This window comes from Abramis brama (assembly GCF_963993115.1).
Source record: "Abramis brama genome assembly, chromosome: 15".
NCBI lineage: Eukaryota > Metazoa > Chordata > Actinopteri > Cypriniformes > Leuciscidae > Abramis > Abramis brama.
Genome location: NC_139977.1, coordinates 38,790,431 through 38,809,692, shown reverse-complemented (window position 1 = coordinate 38,809,692; position 19,262 = coordinate 38,790,431). Strand labels below are relative to the sequence as shown.

Below are 19,262 nucleotides of genomic sequence, written 5' to 3'. Positions count from 1 at the left end.
CTACTGATGACTGAGGACATTGTTTTTTAAATTATAGTTTATTAACTATTAGTGTGACCATTTTTATTTGTGAATGAAAAATGCATACTGTCGTATAGATTATCCCACACACACACATTACAATAACGTTTTTAATAATAACAAATAATATATTTAAAAGCAAGGGGAATGTAGCCTAGATAAAGTAAATAAAAAAGAGATTAAATCAGCCCTCAATTTAATTTATAATATTACAATCAAAAAAATAAACGGGCATGTGTTTCATGTCAGAATTTCCAGAGGTGGAGTTATTATCACTAACGGTAGATTTTAGACTTTTTTTTTTTTTAAATTAACCTTTATTTATTTATATATTAACATTTTGCAAGTAACAATTAACATTTATTCAATTATCATAAATCCTACTGACATTTGAAATGAACAATGAGTAGAACAATTGACTTTGTACGAGGGACATATCATAGAGTATTGACATTTAAACAGAAAATACATACAATTATTAAATAAGCAAACAAAATAAAATAAATAAAAAGAAAGGCAAATAAATAAATTACATTACTTTAGTTTAGTAGGGGATAGAAAGAACTCATTTAAACATGTTATCTCTGTTCACAGGTGACTTTTTAATCTTATTTAATATCTGGGATGATTTTAGAGTGGACTTCATTAACCCACTTCTCATCAGTTCCCTGATCAATCACCCCGAACCGGAAGTGATCGCGTCATGTGCACAGGTGACCCGGATGTGGCGCAGGTTGTGTTGACATCAGAGCGGTGGAGATCATCATTAGATCATGTTCATATTTCTGCGTTTCTTGTGAATCGAAGCGGCGCGTCAGTCGGTGTACCCGCGTCAGGTAAGAGACACACGCACGCGCCGCTCGCGACAGACGCTGTCAATCACTGAGCTAGGATATTAAACTCGCGCTTTATTGAGCTGCTAACGGCTAGCCCGCGCGCTAACACTCTTCACAAGATCAACACTGACACAAACATCACCAAATCAGCACAACAGGAGCGTCAGCGTCACTATTAACCCTAATGGAGACTGAATATAAATTCCGCTTTATTAGAAAGCGTGAGCTGGTGTTTATCAGGAGCATTTCCCCAGGGCAGTGCCGTAAACAACCGCAACTATAGCAACACATTAAACACTGGAATATTGTAGAGTGGAACTGTGATTAGAGCTGATGATGATGATGATGATGTGTGTGTTGTGTGTTGTGTGTGTGTCAATGTTACAATATTCATTTAATATTAAATGAATTCAGTTCAATAACGGTGTCAATGCTGCAAAACGAGTTCAGTTCAATGTTGATTCAATTCAGTTGGATAATGATGTGTGTGTGTGAAAGTAACAATATTCGTCAGTTATGAAATTAATTCAATTCGGTTTAGTGTTGATTCAATTCAGTTCAATAACAGTGTCAATGCTGCAAATCTCATCAATTATGAAAATAATTCAGTTCAGGTCAATAACAGTGTCAATGCTGCAAAATGAATCAGTTATGAAAATAATTCAATTCAGTTCAATAACAGTGTCAATGCTGCAAAACGAGTTCAGTTCAATGTTGATTCAATTCAGTTGGATAATGATGTGTGTGTGTGTGAAAGTAACAATATTTGTCAGTTATGAAATTAATTCAATTCGGTTTAGTGTTGATTCAATTCAGTTCAATAACAGTGTCAATGCTGCAAAGCTCATCAATTATGAAAATAATTCAGTTCAGTTCAATAACACTGTCAATGCAGCAAAACGAATCAATTATGAAACTAATTCAATTCAGTTCAATAACAGTGTCAATGCTGCAAAATGAATCAGTTATGAAAATAATTCAATTCAGTTCAATAACAGTGTCAATGCTGCAAAATGAATCACTTATGAAAATAATTCAATTCAGTTCAATAACAATGTCAATGCAGCAAAACGAATCACTTATGAAACTAATTCAATTCAGTTCAATAACAATGTCAATGCAGCAAAACGAATCACTTATGAAACTAATTCAATTCAGTTCAATAACAGTGTCAATGCAGCAAAACGAATCAATTATGAAACTAATTAAATTCAGTTCAATAACAGTGTCAATGCTGCAAAATGAATCAGTTATAAAAATAATTCAATTCAGTTCAATAACAGTGTCAATGCTGCAAAATGAATCAGTTATAAAAATAATTCAATTCAGTTCAATAACAATGTCAATGCAGCAAAACGAATCACTTATGAAACTAATTCAATTCAGTTCAATAACAGTGTCAATGCAGCAAAACGAATCAATTATGAAAATAATTCAATTCAGTTCAATAACAGTGTCAATGCTGCAAAATGAATCAGTTATAAAAATAATTAAATTCAGTTCAATAACAATGTCAATGCAGCAAAACGAATCAATTATGAAAATAATTCAATTCAGTTCAATAACAGTGTCAGTACAGCAAAACGAATCACTTATGAAACTAATTCAATTCAGTTCAATAACAGTGTCAATGCAGCAAAACGAATCAATTATGAAAATAATTCAATTCAGTTCAATAACAATGTCAATACAGCAAAACGAATCAATTATGAAACTAATTCAATTCAGTTCAATAACAGTGTCAATGCTGCAAAATTAATCAATTATGAAAATAATTCAGTTCAGTTCAATAACAGTGTCAATGCTGCAAAATGAATCAATTATTTAAATCATTCAATTCAGTTCAATAACAGTGTCAATGCTGCAAAACGAATCAATTATGAAACTAATTAAATTCAGTTCAATAACAGTGTCAATGCTGCAAAACGAATCAATTATGAAACTAATTAAATTCAGTTCAATAACAGTGTCAATGCAGCAAAATGAATCAATTATTTAAATCATTCAATTCAGTTCAATAACAGTGTCAATGCTGCAAAACGAATCAATTATGAAACTAATTAAATTCAGTTCAATAACAGTGTCAATGCAGCAAAATGAATCAATTATTTAAATCATTCAATTCAGTTCAATAACAGTGTCAATGCTGCAAAATGAATCAATTATTTAAATCATTCAATTCAGTTCAATAACAGTGTCAATGCAGCAAAACGAATCACTTATGAAACTAATTCAATTCAGTTCAATAACAGTGTCAATGCAGCAAAACGAATCAATTATGAAAATAATTCAATTCAGTTCAATAACAATGTCAATGCTGCAAAACGAATCAATTATGAAAATAATTCAATTCAGTTCAATAACAATGTCAATGCTGCAAAACGAATCAATTATGAAAATAATTCAATTCAGTTCAATAACAGTGTCAATGCAGCAAAACGAATCAATTATGAAAATAATTCAATTCAGTTCAATAACAATGTCAATGCTGCAAAACGAATCAATTATGAAAATAATTCAATTCAGTTCAATAACAATGTCAATACAGCAAAACGAATCAATTATGAAACTAATTCAGTTCAATAAGTGTCAATGCTGCAAAATGAATCAATTATGAAAATAATTCAATTCAGTTCAATTACAATGTCAATACAGCAAAACGAATCAATTATGAAACTAATTCAGTTCAATAAGTGTCAATGCTGCAAAATGAATCAATTATGAAAATAATTCAATTCAGTTCAATAACAGTGTCAATGCTGCAAAACGAATCAATTATGAAACTAATTCAGTTCAATAAGTGTCAATGCTGCAAAATGAATCAATTATGAAAATAATTCAATTCAGTTCAATAACAGTGTCAATGCAGCAAAACGAATCAATTATGAAAATAATTCAATTCAGTTCAATTACAATGTCAATACAGCAAAACGAATCAATTATGAAACTAATTCAGTTCAATAAGTGTCAATGCTGCAAAATGAATCAATTATGAAAATAATTCAGTTCAGTTCAATAACAGTGTCAATGCTGCAAAACGAATCAAGTATGAAACTAATTCAGTTCAGTTCAATAACAGTGTCAATGCAGCAAAACGAATCAATTATGAAAATAATTCAATTCAGTTCAATTACAATGTCAATACAGCAAAACGAATCAATTATGAAACTAATTCAGTTCAATAAGTGTCAATGCTGCAAAATGAATCAATTATGAAAATAATTCAGTTCAGTTCAATAACAGTGTCAATGCTGCAAAACGAATCAAGTATGAAACTAATTCAGTTCAGTTCAATAACAGTGTCAATGCTGCAAAACGAATCAATTATGAAAATAATTCAATTCAGTTCAATAACAGTGTCAGTACAGCAAAACGAATCACTTATGAAACTAATTCAATTCAGTTCAATAACAGTGTCAATGCAGCAAAACGAATCAATTATGAAAATAATTCAATTCAGTTCAATAACAATGTCAATACAGCAAAACGAATCAATTATGAAACTAATTCAATTCAGTTCAATAACAGTGTCAATGCTGCAAAATTAATCAATTATGAAAATAATTCAGTTCAGTTCAATAACAGTGTCAATGCTGCAAAATGAATCAATTATTTAAATCATTCAATTCAGTTCAATAACAGTATCAATGCTGCAAAACGAATCAATTATGAAACTAATTAAATTCAGTTCAATAACAGTGTCAATGCTGCAAAATGAATCAGTTATAAAAATAATTCAATTCAGTTCAATAACAGTGTCAATGCTGCAAAATGAATCAATTATTTAAATCATTCAATTCAGTTCAATAACAGTGTCAATGCAGCAAAACGAATCACTTATGAAACTAATTCAATTCAGTTCAATAACAGTGTCAATGCAGCAAAACGAATCAATTATGAAAATAATTCAATTCAGTTCAATAACAATGTCAATGCTGCAAAACGAATCAATTATGAAACTAATTCAGTTCAATAAGTGTCAATGCTGCAAAACGAATCAATTATGAAAATAATTCAATTCAGTTCAATAACAGTGTCAATGCAGCAAAACGAATCAATTATGAAAATAATTCAATTCAGTTCAATAACAATGTCAATGCTGCAAAACGAATCAATTATGAAACTAATTCAGTTCAATAAGTGTCAATGCTGCAAAATGAATCAATTATGAAAATAATTCAATTCAGTTCAATAACAGTGTCAATGCAGCAAAACGAATCAATTATGAAAATAATTCAATTCAGTTCAATTACAATGTCAATACAGCAAAACGAATCAATTATGAAACTAATTCAGTTCAATAAGTGTCAATGCTGCAAAATGAATCAATTATGAAAATAATTCAGTTCAGTTCAATAACAGTGTCAATGCTGCAAAACGAATCAAGTATGAAACTAATTCAGTTCAGTTCAATAACAGTGTCAATGCTGCAAAACGAATCAATTATGAAACTAATTCGGTTCAATAAGTGTCAATGCTGCAAAATGAATCAATTATGAAAATAATTCAATTCAGTTCAATAACAGTGTCAATGCTGCAAAACGAATCAATTATGAAACTAATTCAGTTCAATAAGTGTCAATGCTGCAAAATGAATCAATTATGAAAATAATTCAATTCAGTTCAATAACAGTGTCAATGCAGCAAAACGAATCAATTATGAAAATAATTCAATTCAGTTCAATTACAATGTCAATACAGCAAAACGAATCAATTATGAAACTAATTCAGTTCAATAAGTGTCAATGCTGCAAAATGAATCAATTATGAAAATAATTCAGTTCAGTTCAATAACAGTGTCAATACAGCAAAACGAATCAATTATGAAACTAATTCAGTTCAATAAGTGTCAATGCTGCAAAATGAATCAATTATGAAAATAATTCAGTTCAGTTCAATAACAGTGTCAATGCAGCAAAACGAATCAAGTGTGAAACTAATTCAGTTCAGTTCAATAACAGTGACAGTGTTGTAAAGTTTGTAAATTATGAATGAAATTAAATTCAGTTCAGTTTAATATGTACAAAGTCCCTCAGTTATGAGCTCTATAGAGTCAGCGGAGAACATTGTTCAGCTCAGTTGTGTAGTTGTGTATTCGGATTCAGTAAAACTGAATGTTGTTCTGGTCGCTCAGGTGGAGTGTGTTCTGGTCCTCTCCATGTGCGGCGCTGAGACCTGGGCCGCAGTCGTGCAGTTCTGATCGAGCGTCGTCATGGCGACCACAGTGGGTGACGACCCGGAGAGCCTGATGACCCTGGTCACCGTGTTCTGCCTGAAGAACCTGCGCAGAACCATGTGCTACAGCGACCAGAACCAGCTGCGCCTGCGGCCCGACGTGTTCCTGCCCAGCGAGATCTGCGACCGGCTGGTGCACGCGTACGTGTGTGTCTGAGTGTGTGTGTGTCTGAGTGTGTGTGTGTCTGAGTGTGTGTGTGTCTGAGTGTGTGTGTGTCTGAGTGTGTGTGTGTCTGAGTGTGTGTGTGTGTCTGAGTGTGTGTGTGTCTGAGTGTGTGTGTGTCTGAGTGTGTGTGTGTCTGAGTGTGTGTGTGTCTGAGTGTGTGTGTGTGTCTGAGTGTGTGTGTGTCTGAGTGTGTGTGTGTCTGAGTGTGTGTGTGTCTGAGTGTGTGTGTGTCTGAGTGTGTGTGTGTCTGAGTGTCTGAGTGTGTGTGTGTCTGAGTGTGTGTGTGTCTGAGTGTGTGTCTGAGTGTGTGTGTGTGTGTCTGAGTGTGTGTGTGTGTGTGTGTGTCTGAGTGTGTGTGTGTCTGAGTGTGTGTGTGTCTGAGTGTGTGTGTGTCTGAGTGTGTGTGTGTCTGAGTGTGTGTGTGTCTGAGTGTGTGTGTGTCTGAGTGTGTGTGTGTCTGAGTGTGTGTGTGTGTGTGTGTGTCTGTGTGTGTGTCTGAGTGTGTGTGTGTGTGTGTGTGTGTCTGTGTGTGTGTCTGAGTGTGTGTGTGTGTGTGTGTGTCTGAGTGTGTGTGTCTGAGTGTGTGTGTCTGAGTGTGTGTGTCTGAGTGTGTGTGTCTGAGTGTGTGTGTCTGAGTCTGTGTGTCTGAGTCTGTGTGTCTGAGTCTGTGTGTCTGAGTCTGTGTGTCTGAGTCTGTGTGTCTGAGTCTGTGTGTCTGAGTCTGTGTGTCTGAGTCTGTGTGTCTGAGTCTGTGTGTCTGAGTCTGTGTGTCTGTGTGTCTGAGTCTGTGTCTGTGTGTCTGAGTCTGTGTGTCTGAGTCTGTGTGTCTGAGTCTGTGTGTCTGAGTCTGTGTGTCTGAGTGTGTGTCTGAGTGTGTGTCTGAGTGTGTGTCTGAGTGTGTGTCTGAGTGTGTGTGTGTGTGTGTGTCTGAGTGTGTGTGTGTGTGTGTCTGAGTGTGTGTGTGTGTCTGAGTGTGTGTGTGTGTGTGTCTGAGTGTGTGTGTGTGTGTCTGAGTGTGTGTGTGTGTGTCTGAGTGTGTGTGTGTGTCTGAGTGTGTGTCTGAGTGTGTGTGTGTGTGTGTCTGAGTGTGTGTGTCTGAGTGTGTGTGTCTGAGTGTGTGTGTCTGAGTCTGTGTGTCTGAGTCTGTGTGTCTGAGTCTGTGTGTCTGAGTCTGTGTGTCTGAGTCTGTGTGTCTGAGTCTGAGTGTGTGTCTGAGTGTGTGTGTCTGAGTGTGTGTGTCTGAGTGTGTGTGTCTGAGTGTGTGTGTCTGAGTGTGTGTGTCTGAGTCTGTGTGTCTGAGTCTGTGTGTCTGAGTCTGTGTGTCTGAGTGTCTGAGTCTGTGTGTCTGAGTCTGTGTGTCTGAGTCTGTGTGTCTGAGTCTGAGTGTGTGTGTCTGAGTGTGTGTGTCTGAGTGTGTGTGTCTGAGTGTGTGTGTGTCTGAGTCTGTGTGTCTGAGTGTGTGTGTGTCTGAGTCTGTGTGTCTGAGTCTGTGTGTCTGAGTCTGTGTGTCTGAGTCTGTGTGTCTGAGTCTGTGTGTCTGAGTCTGTGTGTCTGAGTCTGAGTCTGAGTCTGAGTCTGAGTGTGTGTCTGAGTGTGTGTCTGAGTGTGTGTCTGAGTGTGTGTCTGAGTGTGTGTCTGAGTGTGTGTCTGAGTGTGTGTCTGAGTGTGTGTCTGAGTGTGTGTCTGAGTGTGCGCGCGTCTGTGTGCGCGCGCGTCTGAGTGCGCGTGTGAGTGCGCGTCTGAGTGTGTGCGCGTCTGAGTGTGTGCGCGTCTGAGTGTGTGCGCGTCTGAGTGTGTGCGCGTCTGAGTGTGTGCGTGCGCGTCTGAGTGTGTGCGTGCGCGTCTGAGTGTGTGTGTGTCTGAGTGTGTGTGTCTGCCTGTGGCCCGACGTGTTCCTGCCCAGCGAGATCTGAGACCGACTGGTGCACGTGTGTGTGTGTGTGTGTGTGTGTGTGTGTGTGTGTGTGTGTGTGTTTGAGTGTGTGTGTGTGTGTGTGTGTGAGGCTCGGGTGCGTGTGTGTGTCAGACTCAGACACACACACACTCAGACACACACACACACACACACACACACACAGACTCAGACACACACACTCAGACACACACACACAGACTCAGACTCAGACACACTCAGACACACACACACACTCAGACACACTCAGACACACACACACTCAGACACACACACACTCAGTACGTGTGCGTGTGCGTGTCTGAGTGTGTGCGTGTCTGTGTGTCTGAGTGCGCGTGTGAGTGCGCTTCTGAGTGTGTGCGCGTCTGAGTGTGTGCGCGTCTGAGTGTGTGCGCGTCTGAGTGTGTGCGCGTCTGAGTGTGCGCGCGTCTGAGTGTGTGTGTGGGTGTCTGAGTGTGTGTGTCTGCCTGTGGCCCGACGTGTTCCTGCCCAGCGAGATCTGAGACCGACTGGTGCACGTGTGTGTGTGTGTGTGTGTGTGTGTGTGTCTGAGTGTGTGTGTTTGTGTGTCTGAGTGTGTGTGTGTGTGTGTGTGTGTGTGTGTGTGTGTGTCTGAGTGTGTGTGTCTGAGTGTGTGTGTGTGTCTGAGTGTGTGTGTGTGTGTCTGAGTGTGTGTGTGTGTGTGTCTGAGTGTGTGTGTGTGTGTGTCTGAGTGTGTGTCTGAGTGTGTGTGTGTGTGTGTGTGTGTGTGTGTGTGTGTCTGAGTGTGTGTGTCTGCCTGTGGCCCGACGTGTTCCTGCCCAGCGAGATCTGAGACCGGCTGGTGCACGTGTGGGTGTGTGGGAGTGTGTGTGTGTGTGTGTGTTTGAGTGTGTGAGGCTCGGGTGTGTGTGTGTGTGTGAGGTGTTCTGAGGCTGACGCTGATGCTTTGATTGACAGGTACATGGATCTGGTGCACACAGACAGTGAGTTCGAGCCGCAGGACGGGTTCTTCCAGCTCTTCAGTGACCCGCGCAGCACCAGAATCACACGCCTACACCTGAGGGACGAATTCATCCGGGACCGGGACCTGGAGGCCCTCGCCAAGCAGGTGAGAAGATTGTGAACATGTGTCTCCCCCCCGAAATAACCATATATGAGCTTACAATGCCTCATTTTACTATGCATATCCTCATCTGCATATCATTTGCATATGCAATTTCATCCACGTGATTCCATGTTTAACAATACAAGACATTAGGAGAATATGAGATACGGATATGCGTCACATTACATTAATATAAATCATTTAGTAGCCAATCCTTGCCTTGTGTTTGAAGAAATAAATCACAATAGTATAAAATACATTTCAGAGAAAGTTTTTCTCAGTCTTTTCCACTGGCCAAATATTATTTTTAATTGCTTTATATTTTTTATTATTTGCGTGTAAATATCTTATCAGACCACCACAGATTTATTAACGGGAAACAGGTGAGAAACCAGCCCAGAACTAATGATTGGATGTGGGCGTGGCACTCAAAAATGGAGGCGGGGCCTAGCCTGAGCAGGGGCGGTGTTTAAGGGGCCAGTTATGACCAGTGTTGGGGAAAGTTACTTTTAAAAGTAATGCATTACAATATTGCGTTACTCCCAAAAAAGGTAACTAATTGCGTTACTTAGTTACTTTTTATGAAAAATAATGTGTTACATTACTTTTGCGTTACTTTTTCTCACCTGGGCTGGGCTTGCTTGTTTGTTTTTTATAACAACTAAAAAAGTTATGTTTTTGGCAAATGTTAAGGCCCTTTCACACCAAAACTGAAATGAATAATCCTCAGGCTGAAGGAAATGCATATTTACTCCTGTAGAGGTAGAGTGCAGGTAGAGGTAGAGTGCAGTAGAGGTAGAGTGCAGTAGAGGTAGAGTGCAGGTAGAGGTAGAGTGCAGGTAGAGGTAGAGTGCAGTAGAGGTAGAGTGCAGTAGAGGTAGAGTGCAGTAGAGGTAGAGTGCAGTGCAGGTAGAGTGCAGTAGAGGTAGAGTGCAGGTAGAGGTAGAGTGCAGTAGAGGTAGAGTGCAGTAGAGGTAGAGTGCAGTAGAGGTAGAGTGCAGTAGAGGTAGAGTGCAGTAGAGGTAGAGTGCAGTAGAGGTAGAGTGCAGTAGAGGTAGAGTGCAGTAGAGGTAGAGTGCAGTAGAGGTAGAGTGCAGTAGAGGTAGAGTGCAGTAGAGGTAGAGTGCAGTGCAGGTAGAGGTAGAGTGCAGGTAGAGGTAGAGTGCAGTAGAGGTAGAGTGCAGTAGAGGTAGAGTGCAGTGCAGGTAGAGTGCAGTGCAGGTAGAGGTAGAGTGCAGTAGAGGTAGAGTGCAGTAGAGGTAGAGTGCAGTAGAGGTAGAGTGCAGGTAGAGGTAGAGTGCAGTAGAGGTAGAGTGCAGTAGAGGTAGAGTGCAGTAGAGGTAGAGTGCAGTAGAGGTAGAGTGCAGTAGAGGTAGAGTGCAGTAGAGGTAGAGTGCAGTAGAGGTAGAGTGCAGTAGAGGTAGAGTGCAGTGCAGGTAGAGGTAGAGTGCAGGTAGAGGTAGAGTGCAGGTAGAGGTAGAGTGCAGTAGAGGTAGAGTGCAGTAGAGGTAGAGTGCAGTGCAGGTAGAGGTAGAGTGCAGGTAGAGGTAGAGTGCAGGTAGAGGTAGAGTGCAGGTAGAGGTAGAGTGCAGGTAGAGGTAGAGTGCAGTAGAGGTAGAGTGCAGTAGAGGTAGAGTGCAGTAGAGGTAGAGTGCAGTAGAGGTAGAGTGCAGTAGAGGTAGAGTGCAGGTAGAGGTAGAGTGCAGGTAGAGGTAGAGTGCAGTAGAGGTAGAGTGCAGTAGAGGTAGAGTGCAGGTAGAGGTAGAGTGCAGGTAGAGGTAGAGTGCAGTAGAGGTAGAGTGCAGTAGAGGTAGAGTGCAGTAGAGGTAGAGTGCAGTAGAGGTAGAGTGCAGTAGAGGTAGAGTGCAGGTAGAGGTAGAGTGCAGGTAGAGGTAGAGTGCAGGTAGAGGTAGAGTGCAGGTAGAGGTAGAGTGCAGTAGAGGTAGAGTGCAGTAGAGGTAGAGTGCAGTAGAGGTAGAGTGCAGGTAGAGGTAGAGTGCAGTAGAGGTAGAGTGCAGTAGAGGTAGAGTGCAGTAGAGGTAGAGTGCAGTAGAGGTAGAGTGCAGTAGAGGTAGAGTGCAGTAGAGGTAGAGTGCAGTAGAGGTAGAGTGCAGTAGAGGTAGAGTGCAGTGCAGGTAGAGGTAGAGTGCAGGTAGAGGTAGAGTGCAGTAGAGGTAGAGTGCAGTAGAGGTAGAGTGCAGTGCAGGTAGAGTGCAGTGCAGGTAGAGGTAGAGTGCAGTAGAGGTAGAGTGCAGTAGAGGTAGAGTGCAGTAGGAGGTAGAGTGCAGTAGAGGTAGAGTGCAGTAGAGGTAGAGTGCAGGTAGAGGTAGAGTGCAGTAGAGGTAGAGTGCAGTAGAGGTAGAGTGCAGTAGAGGTAGAGTGCAGTAGAGGTAGAGTGCAGTAGAGGTAGAGTGCAGTGCAGGTAGAGGTAGAGTGCAGGTAGAGGTAGAGTGCAGGTAGAGGTAGAGTGCAGTAGAGGTAGAGTGCAGTAGAGGTAGAGTGCAGTAGAGGTAGAGTGCAGTGCAGGTAGAGGTAGAGTGCAGGTAGAGGTAGAGTGCAGTAGAGGTAGAGTGCAGTAGAGGTAGAGTGCAGTAGAGGTAGAGTGCAGGTAGAGGTAGAGTGCAGTAGAGGTAGAGTGCAGTAGAGGTAGAGTGCAGGTAGAGGTAGAGTGCAGTAGAGGTAGAGTGCAGTAGAGGTAGAGTGCAGTAGAGGTAGAGTGCAGTAGAGGTAGAGTGCAGGTAGAGGTAGAGTGCAGGTAGAGGTAGAGTGCAGTAGAGGTAGAGTGCAGTAGAGGTAGAGTGCAGGTAGAGGTAGAGTGCAGGTAGAGGTAGAGTGCAGGTAGAGGTAGAGTGCAGGTAGAGGTAGAGTGCAGGTAGAGGTAGAGTGCAGGTAGAGGTAGAGTGCAGGTAGAGGTAGAGTGCAGGTAGAGGTAGAGTGCAGGTAGAGGTAGAGTGCAGTAGAGGTAGAGTGCAGGTAGAGGTAGAGTGCAGGTAGAGGTAGAGTGCAGTAGAGGTAGAGTGCAGTAGAGGTAGAGTGCAGGTAGAGGTAGAGTGCAGTAGAGGTAGAGTGCAGTAGAGGTAGAGTGCAGTAGAGGTAGAGTGCAGTAGAGGTAGAGTGCAGTAGAGGTAGAGTGCAGTAGAGGTAGAGGTAGAGTGCAGGTAGAGTGCAGGTAGAGGTAGAGTGCAGGTAGAGGTAGAGTGCAGGTAGAGTGCAGTGCAGGTAGAGGTAGAGTGCAGTAGAGGTAGAGTGCAGGTAGAGGTAGAGTGCAGGTAGAGGTAGAGTGCAGGTAGAGGTAGAGTGCAGGTAGAGGTAGAGTGCAGTAGAGGTAGAGTGCAGGTAGAGGTAGAGTGCAGTAGAGGTAGAGTGCAGTGCAGTAGAGGTAGAGTGCAGTAGAGGTAGAGGTAGAGTGCAGGTAGAGTGCAGGTAGAGGTAGAGTGCAGGTAGAGGTAGAGTGCAGGTAGAGGTAGAGTGCAGGTAGAGTGCAGTGCAGGTAGAGGTAGAGTGCAGTAGAGGTAGAGTGCAGGTAGAGGTAGAGTGCAGGTAGAGGTAGAGTGCAGGTAGAGGTAGAGTGCAGTAGAGGTAGAGTGCAGGTAGAGGTAGAGTGCAGTAGAGGTAGAGTGCAGTGCAGTAGAGGTAGAGTGCAGGTAGAGGTAGAGTGCAGTAGAGGTAGAGTGCAGTAGAGGTAGAGTGCAGGTAGAGGTAGAGTGCAGGTAGAGGTAGAGTGCAGGTAGAGGTAGAGTGCAGGTAGAGTGCAGTGCAGGTAGAGGTAGAGTGCAGTAGAGGTAGAGTGCAGGTAGAGGTAGAGTGCAGGTAGAGGTAGAGTGCAGGTAGAGGTAGAGTGCAGTAGAGGTAGAGTGCAGGTAGAGGTAGAGTGCAGTAGAGGTAGAGTGCAGTGCAGTAGAGGTAGAGTGCAGGTAGAGGTAGAGTGCAGTAGAGGTAGAGTGCAGTAGAGGTAGAGTGCAGGTAGAGGTAGAGTGCAGGTAGAGGTAGAGTGCAGGTAGAGGTAGAGTGCAGTAGAGGTAGAGTGCGGTAGAGGTAGAGTGCAGGTAGAGGTAGAGTGCAGTAGAGGTAGAGTGCAGTAGAGGTAGAGTGCAGTAGAGGTAGAGTGCAGTAGAGGTAGAGTGCAGTAGAGGTAGAGTGCAGGTAGAGGTAGAGTGCAGTAGAGGTAGAGTGCAGTAGAGGTAGAGTGCAGTAGAGGTAGAGTGCAGTAGAGGTAGAGTGCAGTAGAGGTAGAGTGCGGTACAGTACGGTAGAGGTAGAGTACGGTAGAGGTAGAGGACGGTGGAGGTAGGGTACGGTGGAGGTAGGGGACGGTGGAGGTAGGGTACGGTGGAGGTAGGGGACGGTGGAGGTAGAGGACGGTGGAGGTAGGGTACGGTGGAGGTAGGGTACGGTGGAGGTAGGGTACGGTGGAGGTAGGGTACGGTGGAGGTAGGGTACGGTGGAGGTAGAGGACGGTAGAGGACGGTGGAGGTAGAGGACGGTGGAGGTAGAGGACGGTGGAGGTAGAGGACGGTGGAGGTAGAGGACGGTGGAGGTAGAGGACGGTGGAGGTAGAGGACGGTGGAGGTAGAGGACGGTGGAGGTAGAGGTAGGGTAGAGGAGGGCGGAGGTAGAGGACGGCGGAGGTAGAGGACGGCGGAGGTAGAGGACGGTAGAGGACGGTGGAGGTAGGTAGAGGACGGTGGAGGTAGAGGACGGTGGAGGTAGAGGACGGTGGAGGTAGAGGAGGGTGGAGGTAGGGTACGGTGGAGGTAGAGGACGGTAGAGGACGGTGGAGGTAGAGGTAGGGTACGGTGGAGGTAGGGTACGGTGGAGGTAGAGGACGGTGGAGGTAGACAGGGTACCTGCGGGGTCTTAAAAGCATTGAAAAAGTCTTAAATTTGATAATCTCAAATGAAGGCCTTAAAAGCCTTGAATTTGGTATACAAAGTCTTGGATTTCGTTACAAAAGTCTTCGATTTTTTGCCTTTTCTATGATTAAGTTCATACCGTAACAAAATTAACTGTTACTAATGTAGACTAATTAAAAATTAGTCGCGTAACGTTGAGTGCACCTCGCGCTCCACGTCATAGCAGAACGCGCAAAAGTGTGCGCACCCGTTACGATGGTTACTAAGCAGAGCTTTTCTGTTAAAAGAACATGTTTTCTACCCGGTCTTTTCAGTAGTATCTGGCCACAACCATCCACGCGCGCTCTCTCTACATTGTTGAAGAAGCGCGGATGATCTGAAAACACAGACAAGCTGGAGTTCAGCGATCTTCATTTGAGATTTTCTACTTAAATTAAAGTGTCATTCAGTCGGTCTGTGTTCTGTCACGAGCCGCTTGCGCTGTTTGTGCGACTAAATCTGCGATCAAAATGCAGGCTGATATACAGCAAATATTGTCCCTTAATGGAAAGATGTGGAAGAGTTGGGGTACCAGGGGGTACGGCACTCTAAAAAATTGGAGAACTAAGGAAAAGGGATATGTAGAATTGCACAAGTGCTACTGCTAAAGAGTGCAATGCCAATACAGCCTGTTAGCTTAATTTTAATTTCTCATAAGCTTAATTGAATTGGCCTAGAGAGAATAATTATGACATTTTCTGTCTAAAGACTACATATAAAATAGCTACCAAAATTAAAGTTACTGCAGTTTGACTAAAAGTAATGACTAAAAGTTGACAAAAAATGCAAACACATTTCGGCAACTAAAACTATGAAAGGCAGAATGACTCAAATGTGACTAAGACCAATAAGCATTTTCGTCGATGAAAGATGAAGAGTAGGACTAAATCAAAAATGGCTGCCAAAATTAACATTGGCCTACACACGTGCGCGCTACAACGCTGTTGCGTATATATTAAATATGACTTATTATTTAAATAAAATGTTTTATTTAATTCAAGTAGTCTACTTGTACATAATTCTTTTTTAGGGTTTAAAATGTATACAGATTTGACATTTTCCCCTCATACTTCTGTCGGAATTGGTACGAAGTTGGCATTGAATTTCATTTGAAATGGTATTAAAAAGGTCTTAAAAAGCCTTGAATTTAAGTTGAAGGATCCTGGGGGTACCCTGGGTAGAGGACGGTGGAGGACGGTAGAGGTAGAGGACGGTAGAGGTAGAGGACGGTAGAGGTAGAGGACGGTAGAGGAGGGCGGAGGTAGAGGACGGTGGAGGTAGAGGACGGTAGAGGAGGGCGGCGGAGGCAGAGGAACGGTGGAGGTAGGGTACGGTGGAGGTAGAGGACGGTGGAGGTAGGGTACGGTGGAGGTAGGGTACGGTGGAGGTAGGGTACGGTGGAGGTAGAGGACGGTAGAGGTAGAGGACGGTAGAGGTAGAGGACGGTAGAGGTAGAGGACGGTAGAGGAGGGCGGCGGAGGCAGAGGAACGGTGGAGGTAGGGTACGGTGGAGGTAGAGGACGGTGGAGGTAGGGTACGGTGGAGGTAGGGTACGGTGGAGGTAGGGTACGGTGGAGGTAGAGGACGGTAGAGGTAGAGGACGGTAGAGGTAGTGTAGAGGTAGAGGACGGTAGAGTAGGGCCCTATAATTTCCGTGATCACGGAATCGCAGAATTGGCAAATTAACGCGGAATATAGTGTCAACGCGGAATTTCGCCGAATTTTACATATTTGGAATAAAATTCTGTTTTTGTGTGGGAGAAAAACGTAGGCCTATGTCTAAGGAAAATGTAGACCGGGGGAAGCAAATCTGGGCGCAGTGTTTCCCACACATAGACTAATTCATGGCATTGCGCCACAGAATCAACACCGGCCGCCACATATTGCGTTTCGTTCTAATTTTATTTTTGTTTACGCTATATAAAACACGCAGCGTATTCATTCCGCTGCATTTCCTTTCCCTGCTCTCCCTCCGTCTCTCTGTCACTCACGCGTCTCTCTCTTTTTGTCTCGCCAAAGCCTTATTTGATCGGTGAGTGATGTATGACTGCTGCGCTTGCGATAGGGCGCATATTACTGAAAGAACGAGCAGAGAGAGAGAGGCCCGGTCGCGTCTTCAAACTGTCTTGCTCTCTCTCGCTCCCTCGCGCTTATTAATCTAAATCAATTGAGAATTGAAACGATGGTAAAAGATCGGAAGACCGAAGTTTCAGGTGGAACATTCGGATATTTTTTTCCTGAATTACCGCTGGGTGTGAATTGTGCAAAAAAAAACAAAAAACTTTTTTACGTTGCCTTCTCCTCTGAAAAGCGTTCCGCCCATTCAGCTGACATAAAAAACACTTTCAATAAACTAGACTAAACTAAACCTATCCAATGATGAAATGTTTTCTGTGTTGACAAATCTTGTGCGATGCCTACATTATTTAAATCAAAAGTTGTATTTGTTAACATTAGTTAGCCTAATGCACTGTGTGAAGTAACATACTAAAAATACAGTCATTGTTTGTTCAATCAAGATTAACAAAGATTAATACAGTAACAAATGTATTGCTCGTGGTTCATGTTAGTTAGCCTAATACATTCACTAATGTAAACAAATCAAACCACATTTAACACCTCTTAAAATGAGAATTTTGTTTGTTACCTCAGTAAATTTAAGGTCATTCCAATTTTATTTGTGTACATTTTAATCATTAACATTGAAAACACACTTTTTAAGACTAAAATAACAGTAAAGGGTAAAAAAAACCCCTGAATTTCCAAAAATTAAAACGGAAAAAAACGGAATTTGGGAAAAAATAAAACGGAATTTTGGAAAAAATAAAACGGATTTTATAGGGCCCTAGTAGAGTACGGTAGAGTACAGTAGAGATTACAGATAAACTGATTACGTGACTCAAGTTACTTGTAATGAGTTATAGACAACACTGGATATGACATTCAAAGGTCAAAACAGCTTATAAAATGAGACATGCATGGATAAATCATTCACAATAAAGTGCATTTAGACAATAGATAGACTTTAAATGCTTTCTCAAGTGCGTCACATGGAGGGAGTTAAAATACTTTCACTCTCAGACTTTGTTCTTTCATTGTGGTTGTGTAATAAGAGCGATCAGGTGAGATGATCACCTGACCGACACGCTTTAACTTTCATTTAGTCCTGCAGTGTGTTAATGATGCTGAACATGTTTCAGTTCAGAGCAGCTGAATAATCCATGCGCCTCTAGAATATAGTACATATTTACTTTGAAAGAGCTTAGAATTGTGTTTTTTTTTTTTTTTTTTAGGAAATTCATGTCTAAGTTCTATGAATATGCAAATGAGCCCCGCCTCCACTCACTCACTCAGCTCAGAGATCCACTGGTTGATGATCACACGTTGATCTGATTGCAGTATTCATTTCGTTGACGGATTTTTTTGTCATTATTTTTGTCAACGAAATTTTTTCACAGGCGAAAACGAGACGATTATGAAAGAAATTCAGTTCAGTTCAATAACAGTGTCAATGCTGCAAAATCCATTATGAAAGAAATTCAATTTGAAATTCACACAAAAGATGTGTGTTCGGCTGCTCAAACGCTCGAGTTTTATTCCGTTCTCCAACTGTACGTTTGTTAGGAATGAAATGACTAGAATTTATTCCCACCTCTACTATTGAATTCAGCGCATCATCAGCACTCGGAGTCGCTTCCATGGTGCTGTCAGTCTGTGAGGGAAACTAAACGCTATTGGCTATTTGAAAAGGGGGAGGAGCCATTCAATATGTCCCGCCTTAGCTTCCTGTTACAGTGGAAATGACGTCAGCGCATCAAACAGAGCTGCGCGCTCCAGGGCACTTCAGTGGGACTTCAGTTCACCTGTGTGTGTGTGTGTGTGTGTGTGTGTGTCCAGGACCTGATGGAGCTGCTCTCTCTCAGTGTAATCAGTGTGTGTTGATGTGTGTGTGTGTGTGTGTGTGTGTGTGTGTGTGTGTGTCCAGGACCTGATGGAGCTGCTCTTTCTCAGTGTAATCAGTATGTGTTGATGTGTGTGTGTGTGTGTGTGTGTGTCCAGGACCTGATGGAGCTGCTCTCTATCAGTGTAATCAGTGTGTGTGTGTGTGTGTGTGTGTCCAGGACCTGATGGAGCTGCTCTCTCTCAGTGTAATCAGTGTGTGTTGATGTGTGTGTGTGTGTGTGTGTGTGTGTGTGTGTGTGTCCAGGACCTGATGGAGCTGCTCTTTCTCAGTGTAATCAGTATGTGTTGATGTGTGTGTGTGTGTGTGTGTGTGTCCAGGACCTGATGGAGCTGCTCTCTATCAGTGTAATCAGTGTGTGTGTGTGTGTGTGTGTGTCCAGGACCTGATGGAGCTGCTCTCTCTCAGTGTAATCAGTGTGTGTGTGTGTGTGTCCAGGACCTGATGGAGCTGCACCTGAGCTCCTGCACGCGAGTGACGGCCCGAGGCCTGCGGACGCTCCTCCGCTTCAGGCACTCTCTGCTGTCGCTCAGCCTCTTCGGCTCCTCCAGCCTCTTCTTCAGGCCGGCGTGTGACGACGAGGAGGAGGAGGAGGACGAAGAGGAGGACCCGCGCGCGCACACGCTGGACCGCAGCTTCAGCTTCCAGGGCTTCAGTCGCCTGCGCGTGCTGAACGTGGGCGGCCTGACGCCGGAGCTGGACGTGGAGTCGCTGCTGACGCCGCTGCCCTCGCTGAGCTCGCTCGACCTCTCCGGCGTTCACGTCCCCCGGCCCGCCTTCCTGGCGCAGTGGAGGGAGCGGCTGGCGTCGCTGGTGCTGTACAACGTGGAGCTGACGGAGGAGCTCATACACACACTGCTGCAGATGAGCAAACTCAGGTGAGGACACACACACGCAGGGTTTAACGAGTCCGATTCCAGTTGTGCTTACCCATTACGATTCTTTTCGATTCCTAATCTCGATTCCAATAAGGTAAAAAATCAGTTTGACAGATACATTTCTGATTAACAAAGTAATCTTCAGTAATGTTTCTTGAGCATCAAATCCTCATATTAGAGTGATTTCTGATGGATCATGTGACACTGAAGACTGGAGTAATGATGCTGAAAATTCAGCTTTGATCACAGGAATAAATTACACTTAAATTACACA

General features: G+C 42.8%; 1 protein-coding gene across 1 annotated transcript in view; it reads left to right on the top strand.

Annotated features, from left to right (window-relative positions):
- The first annotated feature begins 716 nt into the window (after positions 1-716).
- Positions 717-19,262, top strand: part of zer1 (zyg-11 related, cell cycle regulator) — a 36,942-nt gene continuing 18,396 nt past the window's right edge. The window contains exons 1-4 of the mRNA XM_084136251.1: positions 717-857; positions 5,992-6,233; positions 9,110-9,260; positions 18,549-18,988. Coding sequence (XP_083992377.1) covers positions 6,070-6,233; positions 9,110-9,260; positions 18,549-18,988 — 755 coding nt within the window. The 5' untranslated portion in view covers positions 717-857; positions 5,992-6,069. The remainder of the gene's footprint in view (positions 858-5,991; positions 6,234-9,109; positions 9,261-18,548; positions 18,989-19,262) is intronic.